This window comes from Sminthopsis crassicaudata, chromosome 2, assembly GCF_048593235.1.
Source record: "Sminthopsis crassicaudata isolate SCR6 chromosome 2, ASM4859323v1, whole genome shotgun sequence".
In the NCBI taxonomy this organism is placed as follows: Eukaryota; Metazoa; Chordata; class Mammalia; order Dasyuromorphia; family Dasyuridae; genus Sminthopsis; species Sminthopsis crassicaudata.
Genome location: NC_133618.1, coordinates 316,135,809 through 316,153,880, shown reverse-complemented (window position 1 = coordinate 316,153,880; position 18,072 = coordinate 316,135,809). Strand labels below are relative to the sequence as shown.

Genomic DNA, 18,072 nt, shown 5'->3' with positions numbered 1-18,072 from the left:
TTAGTTAAAGGGGCTCATGGGTGGAATCCCAAATTGGCTCTGATCTGATGGGGGCTGGGATAGGCCCCAATCTCCTAATGGAATTCAAAGGGGTGCTTTTGACCATGATTTGTGAGTCAAAGGTCCAAGCTTCCTGAATTGATAATGCATCAGCTAGGAGGGGTTGGGAAAGAGAAAGGAATAAATCAATCTGAAAGGACTAGTTTCTTAAAGGGACCACAGCCCACTTCAAATTGAAGTGTTGTACTAATTCTCAGGGACCCTAGCAGAAGTCTTGGTTTTCTCACATAGACATGTTTTTCAAATCCTATTTGCTACATGTAAAATCTCTGCTTTCTAGTAAGCCTACTTCCTTTTTTCACATTATAACAAAAAAGAATGTTATAAATACCACCAGTGCTAATACATGTCTGTTGAAACAGTGGTGTTTTTGAATGTCCCATTGTATGTTATCTCAATGTCTTTTCCTTGTTACTAGATCATGACCAATTTGAGTTTGCCTGCCTTTTTGTTCCTTCTCTTCCTATCAATTTATTTCAACCCTCTCCCCCCAAAATTGTTGGTTGGTTTTTACTATATTTGACTAAATACTATTTAGTCAATATACTATTAGCAAACACTGGTTTCTATATAAAGAGAAATATTGGCCTTGAGATAATTGTGTCCTTGACAAAAGGCTTGTTTATAGATCAGTGCTATATGATTAATTCAGTTACAAGCATTTAATTAAGCAGTTCCAACTTGCTAAGCATTAGAAATGCCTGTATAAAAATGAGACAGTCCCTGCCCCCAAAGACCTTACATTTTTAAAAGAGGATATAATTCACAGATATCTCAATTCAGGATATATGTAGAATAAATACATAATGATTCTTATGGAGTCACTAACATTCTTGAGGAAATGGAGAAAGGCTTCTTGAAGAAAGTTCTTGAGTTGAACCTTGAAGGAACTGAGGGTTTCCAAGGGCTGGAGGTGAAGAAAGAAATTATTCAAAGCATGGCCCCATGTAAAGACATGGAAGCAGATGTTAGCATGTTGTTTTGGGGGAATAACATATAAGTTTTTTGTTGTTTTTGTTTTTTGCTGAGGTAATTGGGGTTAAGTGACTTGCCCAGGGTCACACAACTAGGAAGTGCTAAGTGTCTGAGGTCGCATTTGAACTCAGGTCCTCCTGACTTCAGGGCCCGTGCTCTATCTACTACACCATCTAGCAGCCCCAGAATAACATATAAGTTAATTTAGATCATGTTATATATATTTGTATGGTGAAATCATTTCCCTTAGATTCCATGATCATTTCTGTGTTCTCAGATGAATTATATGTCTCATAAACATCTTTTTTTTAAATTAATTTTATAATTATAACTTTTTTTTGACAGTGCATATGCATGGGTAATTTTTTTACAACATTATCCCTTACACTCACATCTATCCCGAATTTTCCCTCCTTCCCTCCACCCCCTCCCCTAGATGGCAGGCAGTCTCATACGTCTCATAAACATTTTAACCTCAACATGTCCAAAACTAAACTTTGCTCCCCAAAACACTTCTCCCCTTCTGGATTTCTTTATTACTATCCACTTAGGCTCAAAAGTTTGGTGTCATTCTTGACTCCTCATTCTCTCTTCCCCCTTTATATCCAGTCTGTTGACAAGATTCATTGATTTTTTTTTTTTTTAATAACAGTTATCAAATATGCTCCCTTCTTTCCTCTGCTGCCATTCTGGTATATAAACCATCATCACTTCACACCTTTTTTGCAATAGCTTATTGTTTGGTCATCCTCAAGCCCAGTTGTGATCATGCCATACTTATAAAATCCTGTTTGGTATTGAGCCCATCTTCATTCTCTTTTTCCTTTCCCCTCCCTTTTCCTTAACACCACCTCCTCCCTGCCATTCTTTCCATTCAATACTCCAGTAACACTGACCTATGTGATGATACCCTTTCTTCCAGTTCTGGGCATTTTCATTGACTGTCCCCTATCCCTGAAATGCTCTCTCTTTATCTTCTGGCTTCTTCAAGTTCCACTTAAAATCCTACCTTTTAGAAGAAATCTTTCATGTTCATTTTAGTGCCTTCCCTCTGTTGATTATTTCTGTTTATAGCATGTTTATACAATGGAAGCTCTTTTGAAAGCAGAAGTTATATTTTGCCTTTCTGTGTATCCCCAACACTTAGCACAGTGCCTTTCCCTTTCTTTTGGGCTTATGCCTCCTAGGGCAGTTAAAATTTAACACTGACTAAAATACCTTATAGTAGCAGTTGCACAGGACAAATTTTTCCAATTTAGGAACACCCCCCTCCCCCCCCAAAGTTGGGTTTTGTTGTGTATTAGTGACCTGTGAATAAGAGCCCTTTCTCTTTTCATTTTAAGTGCTACTGATGTGATTCCTAGGGAGGATGTAGCAATAATCCTAAAACTACCTGGCCTTAACCCTAAGGCCATGTGGCTTTGGGAGTGCTGTAGTTCTGAAGAGAATAAAACTCTGCTTGATCTGAGTGAGGCCTGTAAAATTATGTAAATCACCCCCAAAAAAAATGTCTCCTTTGATTTACAAACCCAAATGATCTTGCATCGCCTCAGAGCAAGATAAGCTTTCTTGGAGGAAGTCATGACCTCGCTAGATTTCACATCCACTGGAGACTTCCCTCATGCATAAAATGGGTCTTCAGAATATGACTCTTTGCAGATCACTTTGATGAGGTCTAGAATTGGGGTACCTAAATGAAATTAGGGTTTAATTGAGGTCTAGTGGCAAGTTTGAGGTACAGGGAGTAAAATTGAGCTCCCCTGCAACCCCTTTGGATTCAGTGCAAGGATACAAAGTTAAATGAAGTCTAGTGTAAGAGTCCCCAGTAAAGGAATTTACAGACCCGAAAACCTAGATTGATAAAAGAGGTTTATTATGGGGTTTGGAAGTAAAGTCTAGTTAGTAAAGTTGAAGGTAGAGATAAAAGGGCACTGGAACCAGGGTTCTAGTGGGCAGAGATCCTTGTTGCTAGGTGTAAGGCTTTTATGTTTGGAACCTCTGCAAAGAGAGAGCTGCAGTCTGGCTCTTTTATAATAGGGGGCTTTGGCTACAAGCTGAAGGGGGCTTGTAGGTGGAGTCCCAGATTAGTTCCAGGCTGAGTTTCAGCTAGGATTAAAATTTGAATTGAATTCCATGGATTTCGGGACTGAGCCATCCCCACCCAGATAACAAAGTTGAAACTGTTTGAGCTTGAGGTGGAATCCCCTCCCTGAGGCAAAGTCCTAGGAGGTTTTCTCCTTTAAGGATTTTTCTGAGTTTTGAGGTTTCCTGTCAACTTCTCTCTCTTGAGAATAATATGCCTGCCAAGAGAATCCCTCTTGGTGTTTCTTTAACAATAAAGCTTTTTTTTTTTTTTTTTTTTTTTTTTTTATCATAGCCTTTGAGTTTAGCAAATTCCTTTCCCAGAACTGGTTCCTTGGAGAACTCAGAACCTCACCTATTCCTGACTAACCTCTTCTTTGATACCCTCATCTCTCATCAGTTCCACAAATTGTCAGATAACAATCTCTTGGTTAGTAAAAACAAAGTTTCTGAGACAATCTAAGCCATGGAATTCAATAATGGGATGCAATTCATCTCTAAACCATAGAATTGTGTGGGATGCAAAGATCCTAAGTCAAATTGACTGCTCAAAGGCATGATATAAAACAAAGTTTCTTTATTTTAGTTCTCAAGAGAAGCAGACAGTCCCTTTTTTGGTACCAGAGTCTTGGTTAAGCAATAAATGTTATTAAGAAAAAGAGGTCTGTTTTCCTTCAAAGGTAAATAATCAATTAAGCCAGAGGGGTTAAAAGTTGGTGTATTTTACTTGAGGTAAGTAATCAATTAACAGATAGAGATAGTCAGTTTAGAGATTTCTCTGATATCTCCAGGCCTTTAAACGGTCAGGGTTTTCTCATTAAGCAGTTGAGTAAAGATCTAGGTTATCTCTTAAATGTTTTCTGCTGGAAGAGCAAGTTCTTGCTCTTCTCCCAGAGCCTAATGATTAAACAGATCCTTGATGCTGAGTCTTGAATTACCTAAGTTAATTCTAAGGTAAACTGAGAAGTCCTCAGTTTCCCATTTCACTCAGAATTCAATATTAAGATCACTCCTCAGTTCTACCTCTTAAGCCATAAAATTTCTATTCCTATAGCACCTTGTCTCTTCCAGTGTCCCAGGGAGGGTGAAAAGGTGGCAAAGGTTACCTAGTTAGTAGGGAACTATCCCAAGAATTGCAAGAATTTCCAAGACCAGGTGGCCTCAGTCAAGGAAAGTTTGCTGAGTGTGGAGCTGTAATGCTGGAGAAACTGAGGCAGATAGAGATTAGAGAGTTTTTAATATTTTATTGATTGGAGAGTTTAATTGACTGGACAGGACTCTTGTCTCAAAGTATCCAATGCAAAATTAGAGAATCCCAAGTCGTCTTATATCTTTCTGAACAAAGAAAGAGAAAAAGAGTGCCAAAGATTTTACAGACCCATTTGGTTTCTATCAGGATGGGGGGAGGCTACAAATTCTTTCTAAGATCCAGAGTCAGGGTGTTTGAATAAATAGAAGTAAAGATGCCAGTGAAGTATCCGGGATAGTCTTATCTTTTGGAATATTTTAGAGGGGCAGTGTCATAAATTCTTGAGGGCAGAAGGAGCTAGGAGCCAGGAAGTCTGATCTGCCCCTCATCTTGAACTGCACGTTGACAATTTACAACCTTATAGCAAATGGTCCTCAGTCTTAATGAACCAGAGTGGGGTTTTACAACTAGGGGATTGAGGCAGAACAGTTAAGAAAACTGAGATAGAACAATTCAGGGAAACTCAGTCAGGACAATAAGGGAAACAAGAGGTAGAACAGCTCAAGGAGACTGTGGCATTACAGAGCTCCTGATGACCAATAAAGCCTTCCTGGGTGCTTAGGATGTTCCAGCTAAAGAATAGAAGTAGAATGGAGGTGGGGTGGGATTTATCTTGACAAGGAGAGGGTGAAGCTGATGAGAATTAGGTCTGGAGGAACCCCTTTTGGTTCAGCACAAGGATACGTAGTTAAAGGCAGTCTAATGACGGCGTAGAGTCTCCTGTAAAGGAATTTACAGGCCTGAAAACCTAGATTGATAAAAAAGGTTTATGGTAGGGGTTTGGAAGTAAGGGTAAAGACGCCAGGGCCAGAGCTGGTCGCTGGGCAGACAGGAACCCTTAGTTCCTAGAGGGAACTAAGGCAGTTTACTATGCATTCCCTGGGATCATTAAGCCTTGACTTCATCCTGGCAATTTTTGGCCTTGCAAAAGTTGGGAGAGTGGGTAGGAGGTTTTCTCTGAGAACTACATAATCTAACATATTCTATCATTATTATTCCTGGAAAAGATGTTAGGTGATTATCCTTTTGTTCTATTCCTGACTGCCCTATTCCATTTATTATCTTTGTGATTTTCCAGACCATAATGTATTTCCCTGGCCACCAACAAAACAAACAATTTGCTTTAATTATGTATTAATTATGTAGTCTTCTCTCATTATAATGTAAACTTCTTGAGAACAGGGCCTCTCACTTTTGTATATGTATGCACAGTATTTAACACTGTGCTTGGAATATAATAAGCTCTTTAAAAAGGCCCTTCTTCCTTTCCAGTTTTTTCTTCCTTTCTTTTTTCTTTCTTCCTCTCTCCTTCCCTTATTCATTCATTCATCATATTTTTCAGAATATGCATAGTAATTTTTAAAAGAAGAGTTAAAGGATTTCAGTAAACTAATAAAGTTACATTCTTTAAAAAATTTTATTTTCATCTCATTTTAAAATTTTTTATTTTTGTATTACATATATATGTACATAAAATATACATATATTGGAGTTACAAGCTCAAAATTTTTACTGATACAGTGAGCTAACAAAAAGAGAACATTGTATTTAAAATGCACAATTAATAGATCATCCAAAGCAGTAGCTAGTCCTAAATAATTTATTTTTTATTTACAGATTATTGTATTACTTTAGAAGATAGGACCTGTGATTTCATGAAAACTCCCTCCACCCAATACAGATTGTCACCTTCTCAGCAAATTACAATATTAGAGGGTTCCCCGGAGCACTGAGGGGTTAAGTGACTTCCCCAGGGTCACATAGTCATTATGGGTCAGAAGCAAGACTTGGAACCAGGTCTACCTGATTCTGAGGTTAGCTTTCTATTTACTACCCCATGCTTCCCATCTTGTATTATTTTAATAATCATAACATGTTTTTATAGTCTGTTAATTAGTTATGTCCTGATAGTTAATACTTAAGTAAACCTGTGATCTGATCAATCTGGGTACATACTGTCTAAATAGATACAGAATGCAGCCTTTTTATCTGATATGAGTCTTGTTCATGGCTTTCTATAAATCTACCCAGCATATTGAAGACCTTCTTCTGACTTGTTTAGTATCTTAAGGTATTCCATTGTAGCATTCAGAGTTAGTTAATATTAAGATTTGTTGATTTAATATTAAAATAATTGTTATTACTGTAAGACAAGATATTGCTGGTGATCTATTTATTGAAGATTGATACCTACTCTGTGACCTGTTGATTTAGAAGGTGGCCTGGATACTACTGATTGAGAATCAGTGCCTTGCCCAGTCTCTCAGCCAGAACATGCAAGCTTTCTCTACGCTTGCTTTTCTATAATTAAAATTATGCTTGGTTTAAAAGTACAGGTAATATTAAAATTAGTTTCCAACTGTTATTGGGTCAGGTAGCATAGAAATATATTTTCAGTTGGTAGGGAAGCTAGTCTAGGACAAAAAAAAAATTATGATGAATAATCTATATAGTAATAACCAAGAGTTAAATGTAATTCTGTCAAATTGTAAAATGGAAAAGAACAGCTGCATTTATGTGGTTTGAGTGAAAAAAAAGATAGTGACTCCTTATGGTGAGTAAATCCTGGAATTGGGAAATTGTTGAGTGGTATAATTCTCATATGTAGCAAACTTCAGTGGTCAGAGCTCTTTGAGTTTGCAAACTAGACTCTGCTGGAGCTCCATAAACTTTCTATGAGATTATTTCATTGTTATGAATAGTCTCTTCACTGACACAACTCAAAAAGCCTCCACAATTCAAAAAAGGTCATTGAGTTTTACTGATTATCCTGCACCCAACCTGGTAATTGTAATTAGTCCCTCTAAACCTACTATGAGGCCCCAGGCTCAGGATTTTTGCAGCATAAATTTTTTTTTGATCGTGTGTTTTGCTGTCATGACCTTTGAGAATTGGGATTCCTCATCATACTGCAATGAAGTATCAGAGTAGGATTTTAGTGGAAGATTAAAAATCTTAAAAATGATAGATCCTGTACAAGTAGAATTTCATGATAGTACATGTCTGGGTGATTTAATGCATACATTCATCTTCTCAGTGCCATAAGGAGGCCTCAGAGGGAAATTAGGTAAAAAGTTTCTGATTGCAATGAAGACAAATGGTAAGATCAATTAGAGGAAAATTTGAATACAATAGGCATTCCATATTGTAGTGGAAGTGTAGTTATCCCTTCCATATTGTAGGAGTTAAGGGTAATCTGGAAAACTAGTTTAAAATTTTTTGACCTTCCCTTTGTACCAGAGAAGAAGTCTGAATTTTATCTTTTTCTTTTATGGGTTGTTTACAGTACCTAATGGTCAAATATAGGTCGAATGTGTTCATGCAAAATTCCCCCAAAATTCATTTAACTTCTTATATACCATGCCATCATATATCAGAACCTCAGTGGTAAAAGTCATGATAGCATAGTATAGAGGAAAGAACCTGGGGCACCAGGAGAAGACTTGCTTGGCTCTTTCCCTCCTTTAATAGTATGAGTTTATGGAAACACTTCTGCATTTTTTCTCTCACCTGTCACATGTGAGTAATAATATCTGCCTTAGCTCATTGTTGTTAGAAATATCATATGAGATAATAAATGTAAATGAACTTTAAAGATTATTTTTAAAGGGGACACCTAGCATGGAACCCAGATAAAAGAGTAATTCAATAGTAAAAATTTACAGCATTGACTCAAGGAGAGAAAACACTTTGATTCTATGTTACTGCTTCTGGTTCTTTAAATAGATAATAGAGATGGGTCACTAATTAGTTTATTGTAGCTTAAAGAACTACAGCCTTCTGATCTTACAAGTTTTATTTTGAATAGACTCATTAGTCACCTTCTACTCAAAGTATATTTTAAATTTTATATTAATAGAATAACTTTCTGCTTATTGCCTAGTCTTATGAGTATTTGATTAGTGTGGGTTTTGATTACCAGGGTGAATTGTTCAGCCCTTATTGAACTGATAGAATCCAGTCTGAGAATCCTGGTATAATCTTAAGGTATGCTTCAGGTATTATATATATATATATATATATCTATCTACCTATATATCTACCTATATATCTATATCTATATCTATATCTATATGTCTATAGACATAGATATATATAGATATATATATATATATATATATATATATATATAGAGAGAGAGAGAGAGAGAGAGAGAGAGAGAGAGAGAGAGAGAGAGAGAGAGAGAGAGAGAATAGTAAAAATTTAGTAAATTCATCTAAATAGTTTGGGTATATTGAAGAGTACATTTAAATTAAGAAAAAAATTTTAAGGATTGCTTTTATAACATGTAACTTATAAAAGGTGTTTTTGAAGACAAATAAAACCTTAACATGTAAGTATATTCTGTTTTTTTCCTTTTTTCAGCATTGCAAGAGATTTTGTATTTTTGTGAGAAAGTGAAGTGTGTCCATAAGGTTGCTCTAATGACGGAGCTATCTGCACCTTTACCCTACTTCCAGAATGCACAGATGACAGAAGATAGCCATATGAGCAATACAGTACGAAGCCAGGTATAGTGAAAAATTTTCCTTTAATTCTTTCAGCTGTTTTTCATCAGTTTGTAGATTCATCTCTTGTAGGTTTTCACATGCCCTGAGGGAACTCAGGGGACAGAGGAAGCCAACTGCCAGTTACTCTCTTTCTTATAGCTCATGATATTCCAACAGCACAAAATCATAGCCAGCCTTGAGTTATGTAGTGCTATTATTTCTACAGGCCTGCTGTTGTAATCATTGTATGCCATATTTGTGTCTTCCTGCTTTTGGTTACTTATTCTCTAATCACAAAATTTCAGGACTAAACCTCTTGATTTCAGGATTGAAGCTCTTGCCATAGGGAGTGCATGGGTTGTGTGACATCTGCTGCCCTAGACTTTGTTCTCCCTAGGATAGTGACTTCAGTTTTAAGGTTTTCTCATTTATGAAATACTGTCTCCCTTTATTTAAATGACACCATAGAACAGTCCCTATGATGAAAGTAGGTGTTTCTGGTCCTTTGAGAAAACATTTGACCTGTCCACATGGTAGCTCCTTGTCACTACCATAACTTTAGCAAGATGGCCTTAGGAGGCAATTTAGTCTACAAACTAAGATGGCCTTAGGAGTTGGTTGGAGGTGAAGGTGAATAAATGAGTGAAAAAATATTTTCAAACATTTATATGACACACAGTATGCAAAGCACCATTGTGCAAAGCACTGTGAATACAGAAATAGAAACTCAAACATTCTTCTCTCTTTTTAATTTTTTTATTCTCTCTCCCCCCCCTCCTCCCGCTGGGGTTAAGTGACTTGCCCAGGGTCACACAGCTAGGAAGTACTAAGTGTCTGAGATCAGATTTGAACTTGAGTCCTCCTGAATTCAGGGCTGGTGCTCTATCCACTACACCACCTAGCTGCCCCTAAACACTCCATATTCTCAAAGAGCTTACATCCTAATAGGAATTTTTTTGTTGTGACTGATACTATGGTAATTAAAACCTTCAATAAAATAACATTTCTGTGTAGACCAAATCTAGCATAAGCTGGAAAGCTATCTAACTTCTTTATTCTATTTCATTCTCATGACATGCTGGAAATGGAAGGCATCTTTTAAAGCACTAGTCCAAGCTTCCTTCCCTTTTCTCTAAACTTGCCATTTGTTTCCATTCAGTTCAGCAAAAATTTATTAGATATTTGTTACATCCAAAGGACCAGGCTAGGTTCTGGATATACAAAGATGAAATTGGAAATGGGTTATTTTGTGGGGTTAGATACAATATGCACACAGTGTAAATTGAGATGAGGACTAGTAGCTGGAACAATTTTAGACGCCGAGATGTAGAAAGTTGTGCTTGAAGTGAACCTTGAATGAAGATTGTGAGAAGGGAGCTGCTATGTTCCACACCTGGGCAATGGCCTGCCTAAAAACATACATAGAGTCAACAAATGTCAGTATTAAGTTTAGAGAAGAAGAAGCAAATCATCTAGTAGACTCTGTATTTACAGGTAAGGGAGGCATATAAATGTTTTGATGTTAAAGGCTTTTGCTGATAGTTGGTTCTGAGTGTCAGTAAACAGAGTTAACTCATATGAATACCTTAGCTTAATAGTTTAATTTTCTTGGCTGTTGTCAAGGAAATAAGAGTAAACAAGGACATGATAATGTCACTGAAGTTAAGAACAATTAACTCTTTATATCTTAACTCCAGTATCCACTGGAAGTTGAGAAAGGTGTACTGTATTCCTTAAAATTTGATAAGAATAAGAACATAATGAAAGCAAATGAAGAGACATCTGATCTTGAAATCAGTAAGAGCTGGGTTCAAGTATTGCTTCTCACATATATTAGCTTTATGACCATGGGTGATTCACTTAATCTCCTATTGTCCCTGACAACTGTCCAGGATTATCAATTGACAGTCATATTGCTGATCTGGAGTGATATAGGTTCCCCACTGTGAGATTTTCTACATTGATGCAGTCACACATCTGTACCAGCCAACAAACATACTCAAAACCCCACACAAATCATACATATTACATCCATATTACTGAAGTTTTGCTCTGAAACCCTGTTGTTATGTGAAGGTGACGAGTTCTCAAAGGCTCTACCAAGAATACATGTTTTTAAACATGTTGGAAATACTTTGAATATGAGCTTTGCAATCTGTCTTTCATCAAAGGACAGATTTGGGAAGGCTCATCCTTAGAGGGTTGGCCACTAGGTGATTTATTTTTTCTTTTCTATGTTTGGAAGAGAAATATCCACAATGATTTTTGAAATTGAAAAACATACACATGTTCCTTAATGATGTCAATCGTGTTCCACTTTCACCTTTAGAATTTATTGGTTGTCACATATTCCTAAATAGCTTAATACAGACCCTGATGTTCCAGAGTTAAAGTAAGCCAAACTAAAAAAGCTTGTGCTTTTTTTTAGTTATTGACAAAGAAATTTTTTAAAAAATTGTCATAAATAAAAAGTTGAGTGGATATCATATTGATTGTCTTTAAGCCTTCTTACCCTTTCTTTAGGGGACTGCCCTCAATTGACTACTATTTTTTTTCCTCAATAGTATTTTATTTTTCCAAAAACTTGTAAAGATAGTTTTCAGCTTTCATTTTTTGTAAGACTTTGTGTTCCAGTTTTTTTTCTTCTTCCTTCCCTTACCTCTCTTCTCTCCAAAACAAGAAGTAATCTGATGTAGGTTAAACATGTGCCATTCTTTTAAACAAATTTCCATATTTGTCCTCTTGTATAAGAAAAATCATATTAAAAGGGAAAAAATGATAAAGAAAAAGCAAACAAATAAAAAAAAAAGGTGAAAATATTACCTATTCAATCTCTATAGAGTGAACTCTGGCTGCAGATGACATTTTCCATCCTAAGTCTCTCAATTGGCAATTAACTTTATTGTATTAGATAATGAACATGAATGCTATTGTTGCCATAATAATGCTGTGGTTGAAATTATTCATTCTAGAAATTATAGCTTCTAATACTTGTGTATACTGGTGTTAAACCTTTGGCCAAGTCTTTTAATTTTTGTGTAGATCTGCCAGTGTGACATGCTTAAAGAACAAGATGAAAAATTTGTCCCATTGCTTTTGTGTCACCCAGAGTCTCCTTTTTTTTTTTTTTTTTTTTTTTAAATAATACACAGGTAGATTTACAGTTCTTCTAGTTTGCTCTCTACCTCCCATAAAGCAGTTTTATGTGGCATGCCTAATGCAGCTTGTAAACAGTTGTTAAGTCTATCTGGAAAGATGGGAGACTAGTAGGTAAGAAAGGTTAATGGTTTGATTGTCAAAGAGCAAAATATTTTATGCATTTATAAATTACGAAAAAAATTAAGATTTTTGTTTCCTGAACTTCTTTATATATTTGGTTTAAGTATCAGATTTATTTATTTATTTATTTTTTAGTCAGGTGCTTTTTTATTGAAAAGATCGTGTGATTTCTGTTAGTATGGTTATATAATACTCAATTATGCTAATAGTTTTCCTAATATTGAACCAGTTCTGCATTCATGGTGTAAGTCCTACTTGGTCATAGTGTGTTATCCTAGTGATAAGTTCCTGCAATCTTTTTGCTAGTATTTTATTTAAGATTTTTGCATCAATATTCATTAGGGAAATTGTTCTATAATTTTGTTTCTCTGTTTTCACTCTACCTTAAATATCAGATATTAAAATAGTCTTGAAAACAAGGACTTGAGGTTTTTCTTCACTTGGTGAGTTAATTGCTTGTCTGTTCAGTCAATCAGCCCAATCTTAAGTACTTACTATATAGGGGACATTGTTCTAAACAGTTATGACAACAAAAAATAACCTATTTTCTCAAGGAGTTTATATTCTAATGGGAGAATACATAACATATAAAAGAAACCTGAAAACTTGGAAGGTATATTGCATGTGAGTGACATGATGGTAGAGAATCTGGATTGCAATCTGATGAGAAATGGAAAGCCCTGGGCACTCTCCTTCAATGGAGGGTCACAAAGGAGTTATCCAGATTCAATCAAAGAAAGGGGCACAGGGACAGAGGATACTTGCAAGGTCTGATTTCCAGAGCCGAAGTATTCTCTGCAGATTTGTAATAAATTTGTTTTCCTATATACTAATATACACATCTGTGATAGCGTAATATTTTCTTTTCAAGGTGCTTGTTTGCTAGATTGAAGTTTGTTTTATAATCTGCATATATTATTGACAGAGAACAGAACAGCTATTTTACATTAGCATTGGCCTCATTACAGGAATATGCACATACTAAAAACCAGTCCCCAGAGAATTCATTTGTACTTATATATTCTAAAACTGGATGGTTGAACTATAGGCGTCAGAAGAAAAAAGGTTAGAATACACGTTAGAACTTTATATGTTGTCTTGAGATATTTTATTTTCACATCGATACGGTAGCAGCTTGGTGGTCCAGTGGATAGAGTGCTGGATCTGGAATCAGGAAAATCCAAGTTAAAATCTGGACACTTAATAAATGTGGACTCCCCTCCCCTCCTTCTTCTGCCGCCCCCCCCCCCACTCAAGTCACTTAATCCAATTAACCTCAGTTTCCTCATTTGTAAAATAATTGGAGAAGGAAATGGCAAACTATTCAAAATCTTTGTTAAGAAGCCCTCCAAAAGGGGTTACAAAGGATTGAAAAAGATTGAGCAACAAAATGGGGATAATGATAAATAATATTTAGCTCCCAGAGTTGTTATAAGAATCAGATGAGATTTTTTTGTGGCAGCTAAATGGATAGAACATTAGACTTAAAGACTCATCTTCCTGAGTTCATATTTGACCTCAAATACTGCTGTGTGACCCTGGACAAGTTACTTACCCTGTTTACCTCAGTTTCTTCTCCATAAAATTAGCTAGTTGAAGGAAATGGCAAATTACTCCAGTATCATTGCCAAGAAAACCTGAAGTGGGGTAAAAGAATTGGACACAACTAAACAACAGCAGCAGTAGTAATCAGTTTTCCAAAATGAGTCTGAAGTCAGGTATGTTTGTTTTTGGTTTTTTTCCTCTCAAGTTTATGATTTGTCCTCATGGACTATTTCAGAGTGAGATAATAAAAGGAAAGTGACTTTAGAAAAGATGGTAAGTTTAAAAATTGAACTCTTGTTTTTGTTACTAATTTTCAGCTTATTCTACTTAAAATTTTCAAGTTCTTTTAGGAATAAATTTTAGGTCGCTTGATTTGGTATAGATGAAAGACTTTTTATTAAAATTGGAAAAAAAAGAAAGAAAGAAAGAAATTCTTCCAGACATAATCCTGCTTGGGAAACAGATATTTTCAGTATTTGTCTCTTAAATCAGTTTACAAAGAGTGTGTGTATGCTAGCACATGTTCAACTGTTAATAACTCTTTTCCACTAAAATATGTTTGCTTTTTTGTAAACAAAATCCATCTGTTACTTTCTCTTTGAATATGAAACAATGAATTTCCCAAACTTCATTAGCTAATTTTTCAGCAGATGGGTGAGATAATTTTTTTTTCTTTTAAAAACGATGTATAGATGTCTTGAGGCATTTTCAAAGAATAAGAATGAAATTTAAAACAAAGATAGCTTAACAAAACTAATGGACAGATCTGAGTCTTACCAAACATGTAGTGTTGTTAGTACCCACAGTTCCCTGCTCTTCTTTTTCAAACTGGACTTCGATCATTATCCATAATCATAGCATATTCAGTTTCATTTTGTTGTAATTACTCTTTACCTTGTCATTGGGTTCCTTTTTTTATTACTGTTTTTTTTTTCTGGTTATACATGAATATTAACTTTTTAAATACACATTTCTTTTTTTTTTTTTTTTTTTTTTTTTGAATTTTTTTTTCCACAGTATATATGCATGAATAATTTTTTTTATAATATTATCCCTTGTATTCATTTTTCCAAATTATCCCCCCCTCCCTCCACACCCTCCCTCCGATGACAGGCAATCCCATACATTTTACATATGTTACAATATAATCCAGATACAATATATGTGTGTAAATACCATTTTCTTGTTGCACATTAAGTTTTAGATTCCCGAAGGTATAAGTAGTGCTAACAATTTACATTCACTTCCCAGTGTTCCTTCTCTGGGTGTAGTTATTTCTGTCCATCATTGATCAACTGGAAGTGAGTTGGATCTTCTTTATGTTGAAGATATCCACTTCCATCAGAATACATCTTCATACAACGTTGAAGTGTACAGAGATCTTCTGGTTCTATTCATTTCACTCAGCATCAGTTGATGTAAGTCTCTCCAAGTCTCTCTGTATTCCTCCTGCTGGTCATTTCTTACAGAGCAATAATATTCCATAACCTTCATATACCATAATTTACCCAACCATTCTCCAGTTGATGGACATCCATTCATCTTCCAGTTTCTAGCTACTACAAAAAGAGCTGCCACAAACATTTTGGCACATACAGGTCCCTTTCTGTTCTTTAGTATTTCTTTGGGATATAAGCCCAATAACAGCAATGCTGGGTCAAAGGGTATGCACAGTTTGATAACTCTTTGGGCATAGTTCCAAATTGCTCTCCAGAATGGTTGGATTCTTTCACAACTCCACCAACAATGCATCAATGTCCCAGTTTTCCCACATCCCCTCCAACATTCATCATTATTTGTTCCTGTCATCTTAGCCAATCTGACAGTGTGTAGTGGTATCTCAGAGTTGTCTTAATTTGCATTTCTCTGATCAGTAGTGTAAATACACATTTCTTTATGAATCATGTTGAGAAAGAAAAATCAGAACAAAAGTTAAAAACCATGAGAAAGAAGAAGAAAAAAAAAGAATTGAATATAGCATGTGTTTACATTCAATTTCTGTAGATCTTTTTGGATTCAGATGACATTTTCTATCCATAATTTTTAGGATTGCCTTGGATGACTAAACCACTGAGAAGAGACAAGTTTTTATATTTGATCATTGTACAATCTTGCTATTACTGTGTACAGTGTATTCCTGGTTGTGCTTGGGGTTTTCTCTTTTTAAAAAAAAAAAATCTTATTTTAGGGAGTGACGAAAGAAGAAATCATGAGAAATCTTGGAAAATTAAAACAAATAGCTAACTTATAAGTTTGAAGGATGTATTTGTAAGATGATAACTTTGGAGAGAGAAAATACTGAAGGTATTACTCTAAGTTGATTGAATTATAACCAGAGCCCCAATTAATTGCTGAAGGTGATTAAAAATATTATTATTATTTTCTTACAACTGTAAATGACTAATTTAGTAATGTCAAAGAAAAAGGAAAAATAAAAAAAACAGGTTCCGAGTAATCTTCAAAGGTATAAGCTACAAATCACAAATGTTAGATCATAGTGATCTTGATAGTTTTGTAGACGTTTTAAAACTCAAGACTACACACTGTTGACAATTTGTAAAAGTTCAGTAATATTTTTAACCAGTTATTAATGGCTTAAAAATGTTATCCTTTCCTAAAATTATAAAAATAGACATTTCAAGAAAGTCTCTGTCTTTTGTAATCCTGTTATAGAAAGATTGCTTTTAATGAAAAATGTTTTAAATTTTTCATTTGACATGTCAGATTTTTATTTAGGATTCTACTCTAGAATAAAGAATATCTCAACTCTAAAGGCTGATCAAATTGTATTCTGTACAGAGAATGTATAAATTTTTTTAAAGATTGATTTAACCTCTGCTAAATTCAATTCAACAAGTAAGCATTTATTAAATGCCTACTACATACTTGGCATGTAAAGGCAAAAATGAAACAATCTTTGTTTTTAAGGAGGCAAAGCAATATGTGCACAAATGAGTAGTATAAAATATTTAGAAGATAGTTGCAAAAATTTTTTTGAGGGGGCAAGGAAAGTACTAACAACTAGAGAAGTCAGGAGGGAATTATCAGTTAGAAGCTGCCTGATGTAGAGGAAAGGGGAATGGATTCATTGTCAGAATATCAAAATCCAAATCCTAGTTCTGTTACTGATAGGTCCTCGTCTTGGGATATTTGTTTCACTGCTATGGTCTCATTTTCCTCATCCATAAAATGAGGAAGTTGGGCTATATCACTTGTGGGGTCACTTCCAGTTCTACATCTGTGAAGGAAGGGGCACTTGAACTGAATTTTTAAGGAACTAGGAAGTCCAGGAAGTGGCCATAAGAAAGGAGAACAATCTAATCGTGGTGTTTTAAGCCTGTTCACAATCAGGGAACTGGCAAATGGAATGTTGTAATTAGGGAATAGCAGAAGGAGAACCTTGTAGTTGGAAGATAGTGTGTGTGAAGGAGGAGGGATGTAAAACTCTATTTGGAAGATAGTATCATAGACCTATAATTGTAAGATTCCTCAGAAGCCACCTAATCTAACTCTGGCCCTTTACAGTTGAAGAAACTGAGGCCCAAAAGGGAAAGTGATTTCCCCCAAGCTTGAGAGGTAGGGTTTAAAATCAGGTCCTCTGATTCTAGGACCAGTACATTTTGCACCATACCATAGGCTGGAGCCAAATTATGAAGGCCTTTAAATGTCAGAGAAATGTATTTTATGTTAGATGCAGTAGGGAACCACAAAACTTCTTGAATACGATAGTCACAGTCCCAGGCCTGTATAAATGATGTAGAGGATGGCTTAGAGAGAGGAGAGAACTTAGACAAGGAAACAGCTTAGGTTATTGGGAGAAGTGTTGAGGGTATGAACCAGGGCAGTTAGCCAAGTTGTAAAGAGGGAAATGTGTGGAGAAAAAATTGACATAACTTTGCTACAGTTGGGTATGTGGGATGAAGGAGAATAAGGAGTCAAGGACAACTCCAAAATTGAAAATCTGGATGATTTATTGGAAGCATGGTAGTGTCATCATCAGAAATAAGGAATTGAAAGAGTAGAGAGTACAGAAAAAGATATTGACTAATGTTTTGGATGTTTTAAGTTTGAGGTGCTTTTGGGACATCTGGGTGAAGATGTCCAATTGTAGTTAGTGATGTGGGACTAGTGCAGATGGGATGTGTAAATATGGAAGCCATTGCATAGATAACATTGTAGAGATGGAAGCTAATGAAATTGTTATAAAGAGATTGAGGGGAGAAAGAAAAAGGGAGAGAGACAGATCGTACACTCAGGGCAGAGCTCTGGGATATATAGAGTTGTGACATGGATGTTGATTCTGTGAAAAGCAGAAGGCTTTCATTTTTATAGATAAGAGAAGGAACTTGGAAAAAGTAGTCAAGAAAATCTGGAGAAAAGAGAACATTTGGG

The 18,072-nt window shown here is 35.5% G+C and overlaps 1 protein-coding gene across 4 annotated transcripts in view; it reads left to right on the top strand.

Annotated features, from left to right (window-relative positions):
• PSEN1 (presenilin 1) overlaps positions 1-18,072 on the top strand; it is a 72,278-nt gene that overhangs the window by 6,215 nt on the left and 47,991 nt on the right. For 3 of the 4 annotated variants that reach the window (XM_074290097.1, XM_074290099.1, XM_074290096.1), the window contains exon 2: positions 8,732-8,877. In XM_074290097.1, coding sequence (XP_074146198.1) covers positions 8,791-8,877 — 87 coding nt within the window. In that variant the 5' untranslated portion in view covers positions 8,732-8,790. Of the gene's footprint in view, positions 1-5,981; positions 6,181-8,731; positions 8,878-18,072 lie in introns of those variants that run through there. The other variant, XM_074290098.1, reaches the window with a different exon arrangement.